The sequence below is a fragment of the Pseudochaenichthys georgianus genome, chromosome 4, assembly GCF_902827115.2.
Source record: "Pseudochaenichthys georgianus chromosome 4, fPseGeo1.2, whole genome shotgun sequence".
In the NCBI taxonomy this organism is placed as follows: Eukaryota; Metazoa; Chordata; class Actinopteri; order Perciformes; family Channichthyidae; genus Pseudochaenichthys; species Pseudochaenichthys georgianus.
The window spans coordinates 42,747,896-42,766,702 of NC_047506.1; the positions used below are offsets into that span (position 1 = coordinate 42,747,896).

Here is an 18,807-nt window from a genome sequence, read left to right on the forward strand (position 1 = left end):
TTTTTATTAATTACGTTGTTTATAAATTAATCTGAGGGCCGCAAAAAGAGGAGGTGGGGGCCGCATGCGGCCCCTGGGCCACCATTTGCCCATCCCTGCTCTAGATGATAGGAAAGGAGGTTTCAAACTTCCTTTATAACCTCCTTTAGCTTAGGAACCACTGGACCTTGAGTCAGAACTGTGCTGTTCACTTTTTATGTTCAGTTTGTAAATGGAATGGGACAAAAGAGAAACAGGACCTGTGGTTCATATGAAAACACAAAAAAAGAGAAAACATGATTTGGGATTTAATTGAAAACGATTGTAAGAAAACATTGTACTAAAAAGGCTCTATCAGCTCTGCCCCTCCCCTGTAAACCCTGCACTCAAATAATTCTGAAGACCCCCTCCTCATTATTACCGTCTCCTGCTCCTCACAGGCTCCATATCAGAGATGACATCATCTGTGTAATAAAAGACTGGTATGTGTTCAACGTGTCTTCAAATTGAGAACATCTCAGAGGAATAAAGAGAAATACTCGTCACGCACCAATGGTCCAGTCTTATTTGTCACCATTTGGTCCAAAAACATGTTTCCTGCATGTTAATACTATATATATATACAACCGCAGCTTGGATTATTTATTGTTTACAGTTTTACAGTGTGTGCACCGAAAACGTTTGCAAAAATGAATACAGATCGGTTTCTTTCTCAAAGCAGTCAGAAGTGGTTTTAAACTAGTTGAGGAATGCTGTTTTTATCTTGACACTCCACTTTTAAAAAGCCAAATGAACTTGATGAGTGTTTGGGTTTGGAGATGGTCAGATCCAGTAATAATTTCCCCTGCTCTTGATTTAAACTCTTTCTCACCGTTCACACGCAGTTTCTATCCACGCTACGGGGATCTCAAACTGCAACAATACAAAATAGGATTCCTCATATAAGTCCACTGAATGAGACACATCCACCAGCATCACGTGATAGACCTCCTCCCAGTGTAAAGACTTTGGGGTCAGTGTTTCCGCCAGACCAGGGCTGAGAGGGCGTCCACCACGAGAGTGAATTGAGCCGTCCCTTATAGATACTATCTATTTACGTTAGTGAGTCGGATCATTTGACTCGGCTCTCTTCATGTTACCACAGTTTACCACGGAGCCTCAGTTTTGGCCGCTGCGAGGCTCCGGCACTCGCAGCTCACGCGCGTGCTCCACTAGCACCCCCCCCTCCCTCATATCATCCAAATCGTGCACGTTCCGTGTTGTGCTGTGGCAGGCACCGCCGATGTCGGAGAAACGATCTTCAATACTCCGAAAAGGGATGACCTTGTCCTTTTTCCTTTTCGTCATTTCAAGCGATAAAAACTCTCGATCTTCTCTCGAATTATAAAATGTTTTGGACGCCCTCGGCTCGAGTTCAGGGCGTTCCGAGCTGAATAATGGCGTCAAATGACGGCAAGACGCCCCCCTTGGCGGAAATGCTGTTTGGGGTAGTGGAAAGCCCCCTCCCCCCTCCCCCTCCGGCTCTTAGCTGACTTTGGGATAAATCTTCTCGTAGAAGAAGCTCTGAGCCAGGACGTACAGCTCTCCGTCTTTCTCCCTGACGGCGTGAGCGCGCACAAACTGAAACTGTTCCAGTGCAAACTCGTAAAACTCATTTTCCATTTTCCAGATGTCTGACTGCTGCAGCGTGGCGATCGTCTCTTTGCTGGGGGGCTTCTTTTCAGAGGTCTTTCGCAGGTGGGACTTCTTGCCTGGATGAACAGGAGGAGGGTAGATGTCAGATTAAAAAAAATCAGTAACATTCAAGCAGATATGCTTTTCTTACAAAGCCAGAGTAAACTGAAGCACGTCACACACCACGTCACAACCCCCCCCCCCCAGAGAGCGTGGCTGAGTGTTTGCTGCTGTGGTTCAGCAGATGTGTGCGTGCCCCCCCCCCGCTGGAGGCTCGTCTACCGTCTTTCACTGTCTGACTGTCACACAATAAATGCTACGTCCCTGATGCATGGGGACGTGTGTGAGGTGTGTGTGGGGTGTGTGTGAGGTGTGTGTGAGGTGTGTGTGAGGTGTGTGAGGTGTGTGAGGTGTGTGTGAGGTGTGTGTGAGCTACTACCTGTTCTGTAGAGCTCCGTGGCTCCCTTGAAGAAGCGAGGCAGCGCGGCCTCCAGGATCCTGATGAGGTCCTCCAGCTCCTCTGTGACCCCCACCAGCAGGTACTCGTTCACCAGGTTGTACTTGGCTTGCTCCAGGGCCCATCTACTGCCAGCATCCCTGCAACAACAGCATAACACATCTCTAACTCTGTAGGGAGAAGTCAATGATTCGCTGCTGAGAAATACTGCAATTTCTGTTTCTATATTTGTGGTCTACATTAAACCAAATTGTAATAATAGAAATCACAATCTTACGTTGATTATGCATTCCCTGAATCAAATATAGTAATGCAGATGCTCAGCGTCTCTTTATTTACATTCAGTAAAGCAGCTGTACCTTCATTTCATAATGGTGTTTTAAATCACTATGGACATAATGTGATGGGTGTTTCTCATTTTAAGAACTTTAAAGAGAACTATAAGGGAGCGCAGACTTGTGTAAAGACCATCCACTATCGTAATGCTAGAGGGATCTCTAACTTGGATCTGAAGCTTAACAGAGCTTTATAATAAGTTTCAACTTTCACTTTTTTTTTTGGCCAACAGCTGTTGACAGTTCTAAATTAATGATAATGCTGTACCTGCATCAACTGTGAATGTACAGAGATAGCAGTGGTAATTAACAGCCTCTTACCTAAACACTTACTTGCAGGCTGTTAAAAACACCTTGATTGTTTTATTTTTAAATCTCAGGCTTGCATTTGGAAAAGAGCAAACAATAAAGTTGACAATTATTTTTTCCGCTGTAATGCACAGCATCAAACTAACATTCTGTCACTCACCAGCACTCTGAATGGTGTCCGCAGAAGAAGGGGATCTGCAGCCACAGCTTCTCAGGCGCACAGTCCGACCCCCCCGATGACACACACTCATCAAAGGTCTGAGAAACAACACAAACACATTCTATCAATGATGCTGTGCAGTCTAGCAAAGGGTCATGGGAAAAAAAAGCTTATTTAAGTGTGTGTGCACACCCAACAAGCAGAGTTTTTGTCAGGGTAAAAATATAAAAACGTGTGAAAAACATTCTTTTGATGCTGCATCGTGAAAGCCTTTGACAGCCTAATGTCAATGAATCAGGAACGGAAGAACGTTTGATTTTAGCAGTCATTATTCATCAATAATAAACATCCTAAATGTAGTTTACATTATTTTAAAGACACACAGTATGTGTAGATGACTGAGACATGACTGAGACAAAGAGACAAGACAAGTGGAATGTATCGTGGCTCGTGTTGTGTGAGAGAGACGGAAAGAGAAGGTGGACTATTGCATTCAATGTTTATGTAAATTATGAATAACTCACTCAGGTTGCTGCTTTGTCACTTTTTGTAAACTGCTGATGCGTGGGTCAAACCGCTAATATTCACAGGGCATAAACAATAATTTCGGTATTTATGCCTAATTTAAGGTGAGTCAGTTTGGGTGTTGATTGCACAGCTACAATTTAAGCATAGCCCTAACTGCGATCAGAATACGAGCATTTTAAAATGTTGTCGTCTTGCACACAGAGCTTATGCAGCATGATTCAGGAGTTGTTTACAAACATGCATCATAATAGTAGTTATTTCGGCATATTTTTCATCAATTTATTGCAAATTCCATTGCACAAAATATATTTATCTTGGATCCAAAGTACTGTATTGAAATATATTCATCCAGCTGTATGAAGAAACGCAAATAATCTGAAATAATCCCATGCCAAACTCTGAAGAGCTCTAAATAAACACCTTTTTGTCTCCTTGTTTCCTTCGTCGGAGCCCGGGTCTGTAGTTGTCTCCAAAGCGCAGAAAGTAGTAATACGACACCAGGCGCTCGATGGGGTCCCGCACCACGTTAATATACATTGGCTTACCCTGCACTCCATATCTAAAGAAAAATAAAGGGGTTAACACTTTATTTGTATTGAACAGACACTTCAGGATGTCAAGCCTAAAAGACATCACATCATGAAACTGCCGCCTAATGTATTCTGCTTATTGCACTGAAGAAAGGCTTTTCCATCAGTGGAGCTACCAGACTCTCTCCTGCACCATTAGGACAATTACCTGTGATCACTGCAATGATAGTGTCAGGGAGATAAGGACAACAATGCTATTAATCAACACTAAAGCACACGTTAGCAATCAATACATGACCTCCCTTTTATCTGCTCTGCAAACTGTTGTCACTAAACTGGATATTAATGCTATTACAGGAAATGAAGGGCTTTACTTGGAGAAGTCCAGATAAGCTACATGGCCGTGGTAGAAGCCCGGCTTCATCTCTCTCCAGGAGGTGACGTTCCAGACAAAGCGCACCTGTTCACAAAGATAATGGGAAATAATTACAGAGCAGCAGGGAGAAAAGCTAATACAAACAGCAAGAACAGAGCACAAACACAGGGACATGAAAAAAGGCTGACTGTTCTGAACCAGGGATGCAAACTCATCAGGTATGAAAAAGGTGACAGGGATCCGAGCCCCCCGACCCCACGGAATATCGGCTTTAAAATTAGGAATAACAGATGATTTTAGAACAACTACAGCAGCAGTGTTAATAATAACAGAAACGCCAAAGAGTCACATCTAATAGAAATATATAAAAGCATTTATTTTAATTGTGTAGCAGTCAGTTTATAATTTTGGCAGCACTGTTGAGCATTTTGAAAATGTATTTTCATGCCTCTGTGCAAGGCTGAGTCTTTCTATCTTTATAGCCACTGGTGTAAAGTAACTAAGTTCATAAACTCAAGTACTATACTGTACTTGGGTACAATTTTGAGATACTTGAGAGGTAAATGGTGTACTTTTCCTCCACTACATGTATCTAATCTCTTTAGTTACTTCACAGATGTGGATGAATGATGTGAAATATAATCAAGTGTTGAATCAGACTTTAGTTCCACCTGGAGTAAATCCACCAGCTACCCTGCAGTCTACAAAGCCATTCAGACGAGCTGCACCTTCACCAGCTTTGAGAACACTTTATGATCAATCATTATAAAACATATCATATATATTATTCTGAAATGGACCAATCTGCACAATGACTACTTTAGCTGTCGCTACTTTCACTATATTTTGATGATCATACTTGTCACGTTACATGTACGTTTTGGTTTTGCTGTTATAGCACCTCCTAGAGGCAATTGGCTTGATTGCAGCATATTCATGCTATTTTTGGCTGTTTGTATTTTCATTGGCCAGTAGAGGTCACATTACATAGTCACATGACTGAGTTGAAAGGTCAGCGGCCATGTTTTTCTGACAGACAAGCTAGAGAGCCACATGTATCTCCTGTATATCTGTTCCTCTCCTCACATCCGGCTCCATCTGCTCATGTAGACTTTGTAGAGGCATTGTTTGCAAGTTTAATGATTCATCTATGTTTATAGATTTCATTTATGTTTATATTTTGTAACATGTCATTGTATTGATTGCAAAGCTTTGTACTTTTTAATTTCAGTTTCACAAGATTACTACAATAAAATGTTTAACTATCTGGCGATGTGTACATCATTGCTACGTGCCATGGGGCCATAATAGTGAAAAAACAGCATCACAGCGGGTTCTACACAGCAGACGCCTTCGTAAACAAGAGAGGTTTCTTCAAAGCAACTTCAACTGTGCCAGAATGATATTCCCTCAAAGCTACATGATGGATGCTACACCTCACACAGAAGAGCAACAGGCGGGTCCATCATCAGACAGGAGCTTTCAGATCAGGTCTGCAGCTGGTAGCTCCAACTCAAGTTCCAAAACATCATCAGCTAGCTTAGCTGCAGCTAAAGCATGAGCTAAAGTTCTAGCTGCACGAGCCTGTGCAGCTTTCGTTGAGAAAGAAAATGAGCTTTTAATGGAAAAGACTTGGAAAGAAAATGAGCTTTTAATGGAAAAGGCTTGGAAAGAAAATGAGCTTTTAATGGAAAAGGCTTGGATAGATGCAGCTCTTGCTACGCTAAAGCTAGACAAAGAGATTGCAGCAGCAGGAGCAGAGGCTGATGCCCTCGAGTCTGCAGCAGAACAAATAGACGGAGGCTCCAGAGGCTCAAACCTTGGATCTCTTCCACATCAATCTCCTCACGAAAGAACTAGCGAGAACGTTCAGTGTAATTCTAAAGCTGCCTCGCAGCATGCACTCGTAGATCTTTCACATCATCAGCCTCAGCCACACAATCCTACTGATCTCAATAACGTTGTTTTTGATCAGTCTGAGTGCCCTTAACAGGAAAATAACACATGTTACCATCCCAGCTAATAAAGCCGGGCTCTGATGCTAACCCTGATGGCTCCTACCCCATGGGCTCACATCAGTCACTCTCCACAATCCAGCTCCACAAACTCTCTCTGTTGACCGCTCAGGGTTCGGTGATGTAGCTAGATTCCTCGCTCGACGAGAACTGTTTACCTCCAGTCTCACCATTTTTGACGACTGACCTGAAAGCTACTGGTCATGGAAGTCAAGCTTCCTGAACTGCACTAAAGGTACAGATCTTACATGCAGTGAAGAGCTTGATCTACTATTAAAATGGCTTGACCCCCAGTCTTCAGCACACGCCAAGAGAATTCGAGCTGTCCATGTCAACGACTCAGCTCAAGGCTTAATTATGGCATGGTCTCGTCTTCAGGACTGTTACGGGTCACCAGAAATGATCGAGAAGGCTCTCTTCGACAGAGTGAAGCAGTTCCCTAAGATCAACAACAGAGAACCTGTGAAGCTCAGAGAGCTTGGTGAGCTAGTATCAGCACAGCAAGAAGGCAATATACCTGGGCTATCTTGCTTAGACACCTCAAGAGGCATGAACCCTATTGTGAAAAAGTTGCCATTCAACCTTCAGGATAAATGGATGTCTCATGGGAGTATGTACAAAGAGCAGAAGCATGTGAATTTCTTCCCATTCACCTACTTTGCTGACTTCGTCTGCAGAGAGGCCTACATCCGTAACGACCCAAGTTTCTTTCTGTCTTCTTCAACTGTTGCAATAGGGAAGCAGGACAACACAGTTAAGAAGATGTACAGCTCTAAGAACTTCATCTCCTCACACATGACGGAGGTCTCTTCTATGTCTGACTCTGACAATACAGAGACTTCCAGTGCCAAGCCCGATGTCGAAAAGCAATGTCCTATTCACAAAAAGCCTCACCCTCTTAAATATTGCAGAGGCTTTAGGACCAAGACACTAGAAGAGCGCAAGGCATTTCTTAGGGAGGGTGGCATATGTTTTAGATGTTGTTCTTCTAGCAAACATCTTGCAAAAGACTAATATTGCAGTTCAATGTAAAGAGTACAACAGCAACAAGCATATAGCAGCTCTTCATCCTGGGCCAGCTCCATGGCATAACCAGAACCCTGAGTCAGAGAACGGTGGGGAGGATGACACAGAGTCATCTCAAACAGTGAACTCTAAGTGTACGGAGGTCTGTGGAGAAAACAACGGGCCACGCTCCTGCTCAAAGATCTGTCTCATCACAGTGCATCCTAAGGGACGACCTGACAGGTCAGTGAGACTCTACGCTATCCTTGATGACCAGAGCAATCGATCACTCGCCAGATCAGAGTTCTTTGACCTCTTTGGTGTTGAAGGCACAGATACTCCCTACACACTGCAGACATGCGCTGGTCTCACTGAGATTTCTGGAAGGAGAGCCACAAGCTTCATTGCACAACCTTTAGATGGAAGTCCGACCTCTGCAGCTCATCCAGAATGCAGCGGCTCGTCTGGTCTTCAACCTTCCAAAATGTTCCCACACCACGCCGCTCCTCCGCTCCCTCCACTGGCTTCCGGTAACTGCTAGAATCCACTTCAAGACACTGGTACTTGCGTACCATGCTGCGAATGGATCTGGCCCTTCCTACATCCAGGACATGGTTAAACCGTACACCCCAGCACGTGCTCTACGCTCTGCATCAGCCAAACGGCTCGCTGCACCCTCGCTGCGAGGGGGACCCAAGTTCCCATCAGCAAAAACACGTGGGTTTGCTATCCTGGCTCCAAAATGGTGGAATGAGCTTCCCATTGAAATCAGGACCGCAGAAAGCTTACACACCTTCCGGCGCAGACTGAAAACTCATCTCTTTCGACTCCACTTCGAGCGATAGAATGACTAACAAAGAACTGCTAACAGAGCACTTATATACTAATAAAGGACTGGCTTATCTAAAGCCAGTTGAGTAGCACTTGAAACGATTGGCTCTTTGAAACCTGATGTTCTTATATGATTCTGTTTTCTTCAAGGTTGTGTCTTCCTGGTCGAATGTACTTATTGTAAGTCGCTTTGGATAAAAGCGTCAGCTAAATGCAATGTAATGTAATGTAAAAGTCTCCGCATTAATCTCCTGACTCTCATAGAAGGCAACTACATCCCGAAAGACAGGTCAGAGATACCTAGACCAGAGGTGGCTGAATGTCACACTCACCTCCACTCCATTGCTCAGCACATTCCACAACTTGATCAATAGGCTCAGATCCTTCTTCTCCTTGGGCGGGACGTCCTACAAGTCCACACGGTGAGAGACCAGCACATTGGACCCAATGAGGCACCATATGCCCAACGTTTGGATCTTGGCTGGGTCATCATTGGCGAACTTGTCTAGGCTTAGCTCACACATCCAAATCCAAGTGTGTTCCGCACTCACATCCTCGAGATAGGGCATCACTCTCACTTCATGCCCTGTCTGAACCATCTTACTCCGAAAGAGAAACTAGCTGAGAATAAACATGGGGTCTGTTGGGGAATATTTTCCAAGGCCCATAACTTTGACCCAGTTTATCAGTTCAAACTGTCCTGACTGAGCACACGCACCTCGTAACCTTGGCTGCTGTGCTCTCAGTGTTCTGTCTCCCTGTTCCTGCCTGTTGGCGTCAGCTGATAGATTGATGCAAAACAAGTGAAATTTGATCTTTTTAGAGAGATTTAGCAAAAGAAAACCCACTTCTGGGATCATTTGGGTGGATTTAATCTATCTCTGGCCCCACTTGGTCGATTTTGATGATTGACATCTCTTTTTAAGAGCCAATGGAATCGAGGGAAAGTTCCACATACACACACAGGTTACCAAATAAGGAGTGAGAGTGACGCGTAGAAAAACCGGAAGCTGTGCTAACCTCTGGTTACCTCACGCGCATAGCTATGGTAACTTATTTTGTTGTTCTTCATTATCTGAGCCAGTGGTAGCATGTAGATGTTAAAGAGAAGAGTCCCCAATATGGAGCCTTGAGGAACCCCACATGTCATATTTGTCAACGCAGATGTGTATTTACCTATAGAAACAAAGTTGTTTCTGTCCTTTAAGTAGGATTCAAACCAATTTAGAACTGTTTCCGAAAGTCCCACCCAGTTTTCCAGTCGGTCTAGTAATATGCTGTGGTCAACAGTGTCAAACGCAGCACTGAGATCTAATAATACTAACACTGAAGTTCTGCCACTGTCTGTGTTTAAGTGGATGTCATTAAAGACCTTTACAAGAGCAGTCTCAGTGCTGTGGTTTGGACAAAAGCCTGACTGGAACACATTGAAACAGTTATTTAAATGCAAGAAATTACTCAACTGTTGAAAAACAACTTTTTCAATGATTTTACCTAGAAATGGGAGGCTTGATATGGGCCTGTAATTGTTCATTACTGAAGCATCTAGATTATTCTTTTTTAAGAGCGGTTTAATGACTGCAGTTTTCAGGGCCTGTGGAAAAATACCTGAGTGAAGAGATTTGTTTACTATATGAAGTAGTTCTGAGGCCATGCAAGGCAAAACATCTTTGAAAAATCCTGTTGGAATAATATCAAGGCAGCAGGAGGAGGATTTCAGAAGTTGTATAATGTCCTCTAGGTTTTTATCATTAATCTGATGGAATTGTGTCACGGTGTTTGACTTGATGTTAAGTGGACACAGAGACAACACATTTGCTGTTCCTGATACAGAGGCACTGACTGCTTGTCTGATTTTCTGAATTTTGTCAGTGAAAAAGGAGGCAAAATCATTGCACGCCCTGGTGGATAGAAATTCAGAGGCTACTGACACTGGGGGGTTAGTTAGTCTGTCGACGGTAGCAAACAAGGCACGTGCGTTGTTTTTGTTTTTGGTAATGATGTCAGAGAAGAACGATTGTCGTGCGTTTTTCAATTTCAAATTATAAAGGCCAAGTCTCTCTTTATAAATGTCAAAGTGAACCTGGAGATTTGTTTTTCGCCACCTGCTTTCAGCTTTTCGACATTCTCTTTTTTCACGGTCATGGCCTTTCTCCATGGAGATATTTTCTTCCCAGTCACTTCCTTTACCTTAATTGGAGCAATGGCATCTATAACATTTTTAATTTTTGAATTAAAATGATCTACTAGCTCATTTACTGAGATGTTAGTAGGGGCAAGTGTGGTAGAAAAATTCCGAGTAAACATTTCCCTAGAATTTTCAATTAAATATCGCTTTGTGGTTACCTCTTTTTGAACATTTGTGTGAACAGAAATAGAGCTCTCAAAGAAAACACAGGAATGGTCAGACAGTGCAACATCAGTCACCACAACCTTAGAGATATTCAGACCCTTTGAGATAATTAAGTCCAGAGTGTTCCCCTTATTGTGGGTGGGCTCCGTCACATGCTGAGTCAGTCCATAGCTATCAAGAACACAAAACAGTTCTTTAGCCCCTCTGTCCTGGGGGTTGTCAACATGGATGTTAAAATCACCAACAATGACTAGACGGTCAAAGTCAATACACACTATAGACAGCAGTTCAGTAAAGTCATCAAAAAAGCTTGCACAGTATTTGGGTGGTCTATAGATATTTAGGAACAGAGCTCGAGAGGAGCATTTCAGCTGAAGGGCCACATATTCAAAATAATCAAAGTTTCCATACGATGTCTTCCTGCATTGAAGGGAATCATTGAACAGAATAGCAACTCCACCCCCTTTCTTATGCATTATTTCCTGACTCATAAAACTAAAGTTGGGAGGGGTTGATTCGATAAGAACAGCTGCACTGTTATTTTGTTCAATCCAAGTTTCTGTTAAAAACATAAAATCGAGATTGTGCTCAGTGATAAAATCATTGATTAAAAATGTTTTTCCTGCCAAAGACCTGACATTTAATAAAGCTAGTTTAAGTTTGTTAAACACACTATCAGTCATGTTTTTTGTAACAAGCTGTGGCTGACATGGAATCACTGCTAAATTAGATAAACTCACAAACGTTTGGGCGCTTCCTGTTTCTAAGATGATTCACCGCTCTTAATCTATTACCTATCAACACAGATATCGGCAAAGCTACTGGCAGACAGGGCCCCAACATGTCTTGGAAAGAGTTGAGAGTGCCATACGCCCTTGAGCCTGGACCCCACACATATCAGTAGGAGTTTGTTGTGTTTTGTACACACACATTCCCATCAGGCTTCGGAGACTGCAGGCACCTTCCCGAAGGGAGGGGAGGCGGTTGACGTAGGCACGGCGATGGAGACGGGGGAGATGGTGCGGGGGTAGAGGACATGCTGCCAGGGTGGGGAGGTGGTTGATGTAGGCGCGGTGATGAAGACGGAGGAGATGGTGCGCGTCTCCGCGGTGATTTTGGTGGGCGTCGTTGAGGAGCGGGGGTAAAGGACATGGTGCCAGCCCTGCGTATCGCCTTAGTTTGGTCTTTGAACTCCAGGAAGGAATCGGTGCCAACCATCTGTATCTCCTTCATGTGTTCAACGATCGCCAGGATGGTGGGCGAGGGTGAAAGGGTGAACGGAGTATCCTCAAAGGCGTTGACAGGGGGGTTGTCCGTGTGTCTCATATGTCTCCCATAATCAGAACATTTCTCAGGCGGGTGCAGCGATGTGTTGTGTCTTTCTCCTGTTTTGATTCCTCTTGCCGCTTGTCCTTGGCAGAGGGAACAGATTGATGATGCAGGCAGTTGAATATGTTAGAGATAAACAATTTCACTCCTGACTTGTTCAGGCAAACTCCATTTGGCTTGAAAAGATGTCTGCGGTCCCAGAACAAGTTAAAATTGTCAATAAAATGAACAGAGTGGTCAGTACAGACAGTTGAAAGCCAGGTGTTCAGTGCAAACAATCTGCTGAATCTCTTCACTCCTCTTCTGACTGGCGGTAGAGGGCCACTGATGAACACATCTGCATTTAGAGAACTGGCAGTTTCCAACAAACATTTAAAGTCTTCTTTCAGCACTTCTGACTCTTGTTTCACAACATAATTTGTTCCAATGTGTAGTACCACATTCTTCACAGTCGGATGTTCAGCCCCAATATGCAGGATCTTCTCAGCCAAGTCAGAGACCGTATCCTTGGGAAAACAGAGTACTTTGGTGTTGTTCTTATTACACAGACATTTTACATCTCTTACAGCATTGTCACCCACAATCAGAGTTTCAGGCCCTGTCGTTAGCTTTCCCTCTAGCCTTTTACTTTTGGAGTAGCTATTGGTCCTTACCCTGCTGGGTGAAGAGGACGGGTTATCCAGGTCATCAGAAAGAGATCTCCGGCTCTCGGTCAGCGGAGCATATCTGTTCTGGATTGGCACACTTGGTGGTTTAGGAGGATTGTTTGTAATTCTCCCTTTAGTAGCTGTCCACGGCTGTTTAGGGGTTGAAGAGGCGCTCTTCCTGGGTGATAACAATGCAGGCCAGCCGGTCGCATCACAGATTTCTGAGCGCTGGGCTCTGCCTGTTATCCGTCCTCCCAAATCCCATGAAAATGATTTACTCTTAGGCTTTGCACCCAGAGAGTTCCAGGGAGGACTACCACTTGTAGATTTATTACCCGGTACACAGCCCTCCTGTTCCTTGGAATCCTTGTAGCTGCTAACTAGCTGTGAGTTAGCATACCCTTTTTCATTATTTTGCAACACTGGTAAAGTGGTGTCATTCCCACGACATAGTCCATTCACTTCCACGTTAACTTCCAACCGTTGCATTTTCATTTCCAACACAGCCATCTTCAGTAGAAGTTTGTGGAAGTCCTCTGTAGAGAACGGAGGCATTTTGCTACCAACTAGCTTAAGCTAAATTAGCATGCAGTAGCCTACCAGGCTTTAGCTGTTGCTAGGCCACGTAAGGTCGTCGTAAAAATGTTGAAATATGGCTGAAACTCTCCGTCTATTTACGAAGGAATGGAGACACTTCACCCCAAATTGGTCCTTTGGGGATTGCCCATACTTAATGTATGCAAGTCACTTTGGATAAAAGCGTCTAACAAGTGTAATGTTATATATTTGTGCACAGTACAGATATAAATGCTATTCTTGTTATACTATTTGTAGAATGAGATTCATAATGGTTGCTGCATAGGATTGTTTCAAAGATTTCCAATAACTTCAAAAAGTATTGAAAAAATAACATTTATTTTCCTCTCCTGCTTGCCACACAAAGGGAGGCTATGTGTTGAACATTTGTATTCATTCAAATATTTTATTTTACTTGAAAATACTTTTAATCATTTTATTGAAAATGAAGATTGTGTTTGAAGAAGTTGTAATGTAATTGAAGGGTGATAACAGTAGGCTTTAAATCACAAATACAATAATTGGTCCAGTACTAACTATGAGCCATCATGTTTTGAATGTGATCAGCTTGATTGACTTACTGTAGATACAGCGGTGTGCTGAATCTCTCACCTGGTCCTGTATGGACATGACGGGGTTGTTCTTGGTGGTGTTGATGTGCAGCACGTGGAAGCGGTTCTTCCCACACAGGTCGTAGGCGATGTTGGTGAAGGAGGTGCTGGCTGTCTTGGGCACTCTGTTGTAGATGATGACCATGTCGTCTTTTTCTGCCAGTGGAGGGGATTCCCTCCCCAAGTCTTCACTGTGTCGCTGCTCCACTTCTGCCAGCTGGTGTCTGGCAATGGTCCTTTCTGTACAGGGAAGTCACAAAAACTGAAATGAAGTACCATACTAGGGCTGGGCGATATTCAGAATATACTCGATGTATCACAGACTGAGAATATGTGTATATCATGTGTTAATATTGTAAGATGTAAATTATTTCCAGTTTAATGTAACTATTATATAATTCCTTTATTTGATACAGATACACAGGAGTAGGGTCAGTCTGGAGCATCATAAATAGCCCTTAATGTCTTCATTTAATAATCTCATACTGGTGTGATAGTTATGGAAAGGGATTTCAAAATATTGCGATATAGCCTTTAATTATTGCAATATTATTTGTAGGCCATATTGCCCAGTCCTATTCCATACCATTACCATTACAACTTCTACAATTCAAAACCATGGTAAAACCCTTATTTATTGTATACTGGTTCATGATGTCCAGAAGTTAAACAGGTCATAATTTCCCTTCTCATATTTATTTTACATTGCTTTGAAAACATCTTCCTCAAACAACTGTGATTATTGTATTTGTCTCCTGCTGTGGCTCATGGGGTAGATGAGTGTCTACCAATAAACTGGTCAGTGGTTCGATCCCTAGTCATGCAGTCAACATATCAAAGTGTCCTTAATCCTAAATTGCTCTTATAGGCATATATACAGTATGTAAGTGTATATAGGTCTCTTTGGATAGTGTCAGCTAAATAACTTGTAACTTTCTCGCCAAACTAAACTTCACAGGATTTAAATTTAAACCATCATGATAACGTTGTAATTTACAATTGCCCAATAGTAATTATTGTTTGTAGCCTTTATTTAACCAGGTGAAGCCCCTTGAGATCAAAAGATCTCTTTTTCGAGTGTGACCTGCCGATGATGACCATGTCGTCAATGAACTGAGCTTGAAGGCCCCACAATTGAACTCTATGGAACCCCTGTACCAGCTAATGTTAGCTAACTCTCCCCCTGCTGATTGCAACATGGATTTGTTGCATTCAGCGTATCATCATCAGGGAAGAAATATGGTGGACAACACAATGACATACAATAATGAGTAGGGATGCACCGAATATTCGGCCACCGAAAATGATCGGCCGGAAATGGTTAAAAAGGCCCTTTCGGTTTAAGGCCGAAAGGATATTTAAAAAATATCAGAGAAAGAGGCGCGGATTGCGATTTGTAAAATGTGTTCAGCTGACATTTCTCGAGGGGGTGTAACTGCAAATACTTTCACCACTTCGGGATTACTCCACCACTTGAAATCAAAACACCCGGACAAATATGCAGCGTATGATCAAATCACTAGTGCACAGAAAAAAAAAGTCCTTCCCAGCACCCCGACTCCTTCTGTGGCGGACCTTTTTGAAAAGGTAAAAAAGTTTCCCAGTGATGGTCCCAAGGCAAATGGCATTACTCGGAAGTTAATGGAATGCATCGCCATGGATGATCAACCGTTTTCTGTCGTACAGAACGTTGAATTTCGTAGGCTTCAGGGCTCTCGACTAACTTTTTTCACCATCCTCACGGAACCGTCCCGAAATACAATCTAAGCCGTCCCGAAATTAATGTGGACCGTCCCGAATTTAAAATATTAGTTTGTCTACATTGTCATTAGTTGAAATCATTCAAAGTTAACTTTAACATATATACAACATACAAATCATTAGATGATAATTCATCAACCTTTTTATTGAGTAAATCAGATAAACAAATAATATATTTTAAAAACACACAAACAAGAAAGTTACTCCAAATGTAATCCTATCAAGTCCCATCAAATTAACAAAAATCCAACACTCTGTCCTGAAGACAGAACCCAGAGTAACCAGTAACCAGGATGACTGTAACACAGTCAGGAGACCTTGACATATTAATTAGTCTTGGAACTGGGGCCTTCTGGTCCTGCAGCCACTACTCCACCACTTGGTGACGGCTTTCTCTGCATTGAATTGCTGTGCAGGAGGGCCATGAACTGAGATGTGCAGGAGGAAGCTAAGCATCTCGTTAGACAAGCAAGACCTCCAGTCTGACTTAATTATCTTCATGCTGGAGAATCCACGCTCGCAGCAAGATAAACTCATGGGGAGCACTTGTGTGATCTCCACTATGACCTTCATTGGCTTAAACTGGTCTTCCCTTCCATAGTAGCCTCTGCCACAGCACCTGGGGTTCAATGTGCCTGTAGGGACGCTGTACGAGGACTTTCAGGTCAAGCCACTCTCTCTTATCTGCCTCTCCAGAGGTAAAGTCCCCGCATTCTGCAAGGATGGATTGGAAATGCTCCATGAATTCCATTGCCAAATGTTGCCAGTTCAGCTGTGTCTTCTGGCCAGTTAGACAGATCAAAGAGGGTGGAGGTTGCCTTCAGAATCCCTGTCTCCAGATTCCCAAAGCGTGCTGACAGAAACATGCACAGGTCGTTAATGAGGCGGAGCTTTAGTGAGTTGAAGGTGGAATTGTCCGTTTCCCTCCTGTTGAGCTGGACATACTGCCAGGTGTTTCCAGGTCCAACCTAATCCAGTACCTTCTGGAGCCTTGGGCTCTAGGTTACCCTAACCCTAACCCTAGGTTTGTAATAAAAAGAAAAAACATGTTACTCATTGTAATCCATAAAATGAAAACGTTTTAAAAGTATGTTATATTGTGACTATAATAATACATATTTGAAATATGTATAATATATGGAATATTTACTCTGATGATGTTGATAATGTCTAGACTTCCAGGCGTACATTATTGACATTTAAAATATTTCTTATTATATTATTAAAAGCACAAAATACTTCCACAGTTTTTCAATAATATAATCACAAATGACAAACTATCTTTACAGTTTTTCATATTTAGGGATTATATAAATACCAGTTTTACCAATTCCTATATATTCAATTGTTAATGTTCAACAATGAATCAAAACAAATGTTACTGACCTGCATGGCTACAAGTGACAATGTTGTCGTTTGTAGTCCATCAGAGACCATCTGCAAGGTCAGTCCATCCCTCTGAAACAGCAGGCTGAGCTGCTTCAGCTCCTGAAGAATGTCCAACACCAAGTGAATGAACATCACCATCTTGTACTGTGTCAGGGACCGATGAATGGCACGTGCTCTCCCTTTCATTAAGGCACTTGCCTCCCTGTCATTTGTATCACTAGCATGGTTCTCAAAGTGAACCAGGGTAACTTTGAAGTTTTTCACCAAACCTTCAAGGGCCCTGGACATATGTGGAAGCCATCTTGTCCCATCAATGTTACCTGGTTTGACCACATTTATGCCCATAACTTTCCCAAGTGCATGGAGCTCATGGGAAGCTTTTGCAGAGTAGGAGTACTGCTTGTAGACACCATTCAGTGTCTCCTTTAATTCAGCCAGCAGAGGCACTGATTTGATGCCGTCAAGCGCTGACAGCTCCAGTCTGTGAGCCACACACCAGATTGGTACAATTGAGGGACACATTTGTTTCAGCTTGGCTGCCACTCCATTGTGAATTCCCATCATCACAGATGCACCATCACAGCCGAAGCCAACCATCCGGGATTTCAAGTCTTGCTCAGTCAGGCCCACATTCCTCAAACCAACAAGTATTGCGTCAAGGATGCCTTGGCTGTGGGCATGCTCCAATGAAACAATGTCCACAAATTGATTGTGCCTGACACTGCCCCACCTCTTCCCGAATACAAAAAAAAATATTAAAAAAAATATTAAATTAAAAAAGAAATATTTAAAAAATATATATATTTTATATTTTTATTTTTAATGAACAAGGTAAATATCATACAATTGGTATCAGTAAAATGTATAATCTACAATAAAATCTCATTTAAAATTGTGTTACGATGTCTAAAGTTACTGATAAGTCACATGTTTCCTGCCTGGCCTTGCCCGTGGCATTAGTTTATCAGGCAAGGAGCCCCCGAGCCAAACAGCAGCAACCAGCACGTTGCAAAAGTCTCAATAGTAAACTGTGCCGCTGAAACATAATTTCAGCCAATCAGCGCTGTCAAATCATTTGGTCACGAGGGCACTCACGTTGGCGCCCACATTGCTTACGTGCGTTGACGTGAGTTGTTTTTTAGACTCGTGAGTGACCAAGGTGACGCAGTAGTTGGATGAGAATGGCTTCGTGTGCAGGTGGAGTCGCCGGACCTCGGTCCGCACCCAATTCCGTGCAAGAGCTACTCTCCAATCCTTTCGAAAAGGAGAAGTTTGGGAGATAAATTGATACTTAAAGATCTTGGACCGGACCAACCCGATTTGTATATATCGCAGCAAGCTCGTGAAAAAGACAAAACGTATCAACAAGGCTTCTGACGTAGCTGGTACACCAGAAAGGCATGGCTAGCTGGATGCAAACAGGTAAATGTTGTATTTTGTTTCCCATGCTTGCTCTTCAAACAGCCGGGGACAGATACGATCTGTTCAGAAACTAGACAAAAGTTAAACAAGTACAAACCACAGACTGTCTGTGTCGTGGAGAATACAGTCGCTGGTTTATTTATGTCTGTATAGGCCGTTGTTGTGAGTGTGGACGGTCGGAGCATATATAACGTTTGCTTAGCCAAGCTCCATTTGGAAAACACGTATTTTAAAAGGGTTTTTCGCCTGCCGTCTGTCTGCAGACTTGTCAAAGCATTAATTCATGGTTTTTACTAACCGGTATCAGTATGTTGTTACTTCGGCATCATTTTGAAACGTGTATTACAATTAAATCACGGTAAAATATGTTCATCTTGTTGTAGTTGTAGCCCCCTTGCCAGCGATTCTCTCTAGTTTAGCATGCTCAGCCCGACTCAGCCTAGTTGTTCCTGGCCCTAGAACCACGATTTTATGGGGCCAGAAAAACTGTTAATTAGGACCCGCTAGCCGGTACTAGGCC

The 18,807-nt window shown here is 42.9% G+C and overlaps 1 protein-coding gene across 1 annotated transcript; it reads right to left on the reverse strand.

Moving 5' to 3' along the window:
• Nucleotides 1-274: 274 nt before the first annotated feature.
• On the reverse strand, nucleotides 275-17,462 carry LOC117445045 (heparan sulfate 2-O-sulfotransferase 1-like). The gene is made up of 7 exons (XM_071202965.1): nucleotides 16,859-17,462; nucleotides 13,717-13,955; nucleotides 4,347-4,432; nucleotides 3,863-4,001; nucleotides 2,915-3,012; nucleotides 2,093-2,250; nucleotides 275-1,730 (listed from the first exon to the last, which is right to left on the reverse strand). Exons 1-7 carry the CDS (start codon nucleotides 17,460-17,462, stop codon nucleotides 1,504-1,506), a joined length of 1,551 nt encoding a protein of 516 aa, XP_071059066.1. The 3' UTR covers nucleotides 275-1,503.
• Nucleotides 17,463-18,807: the final 1,345 nt, after the last annotated feature.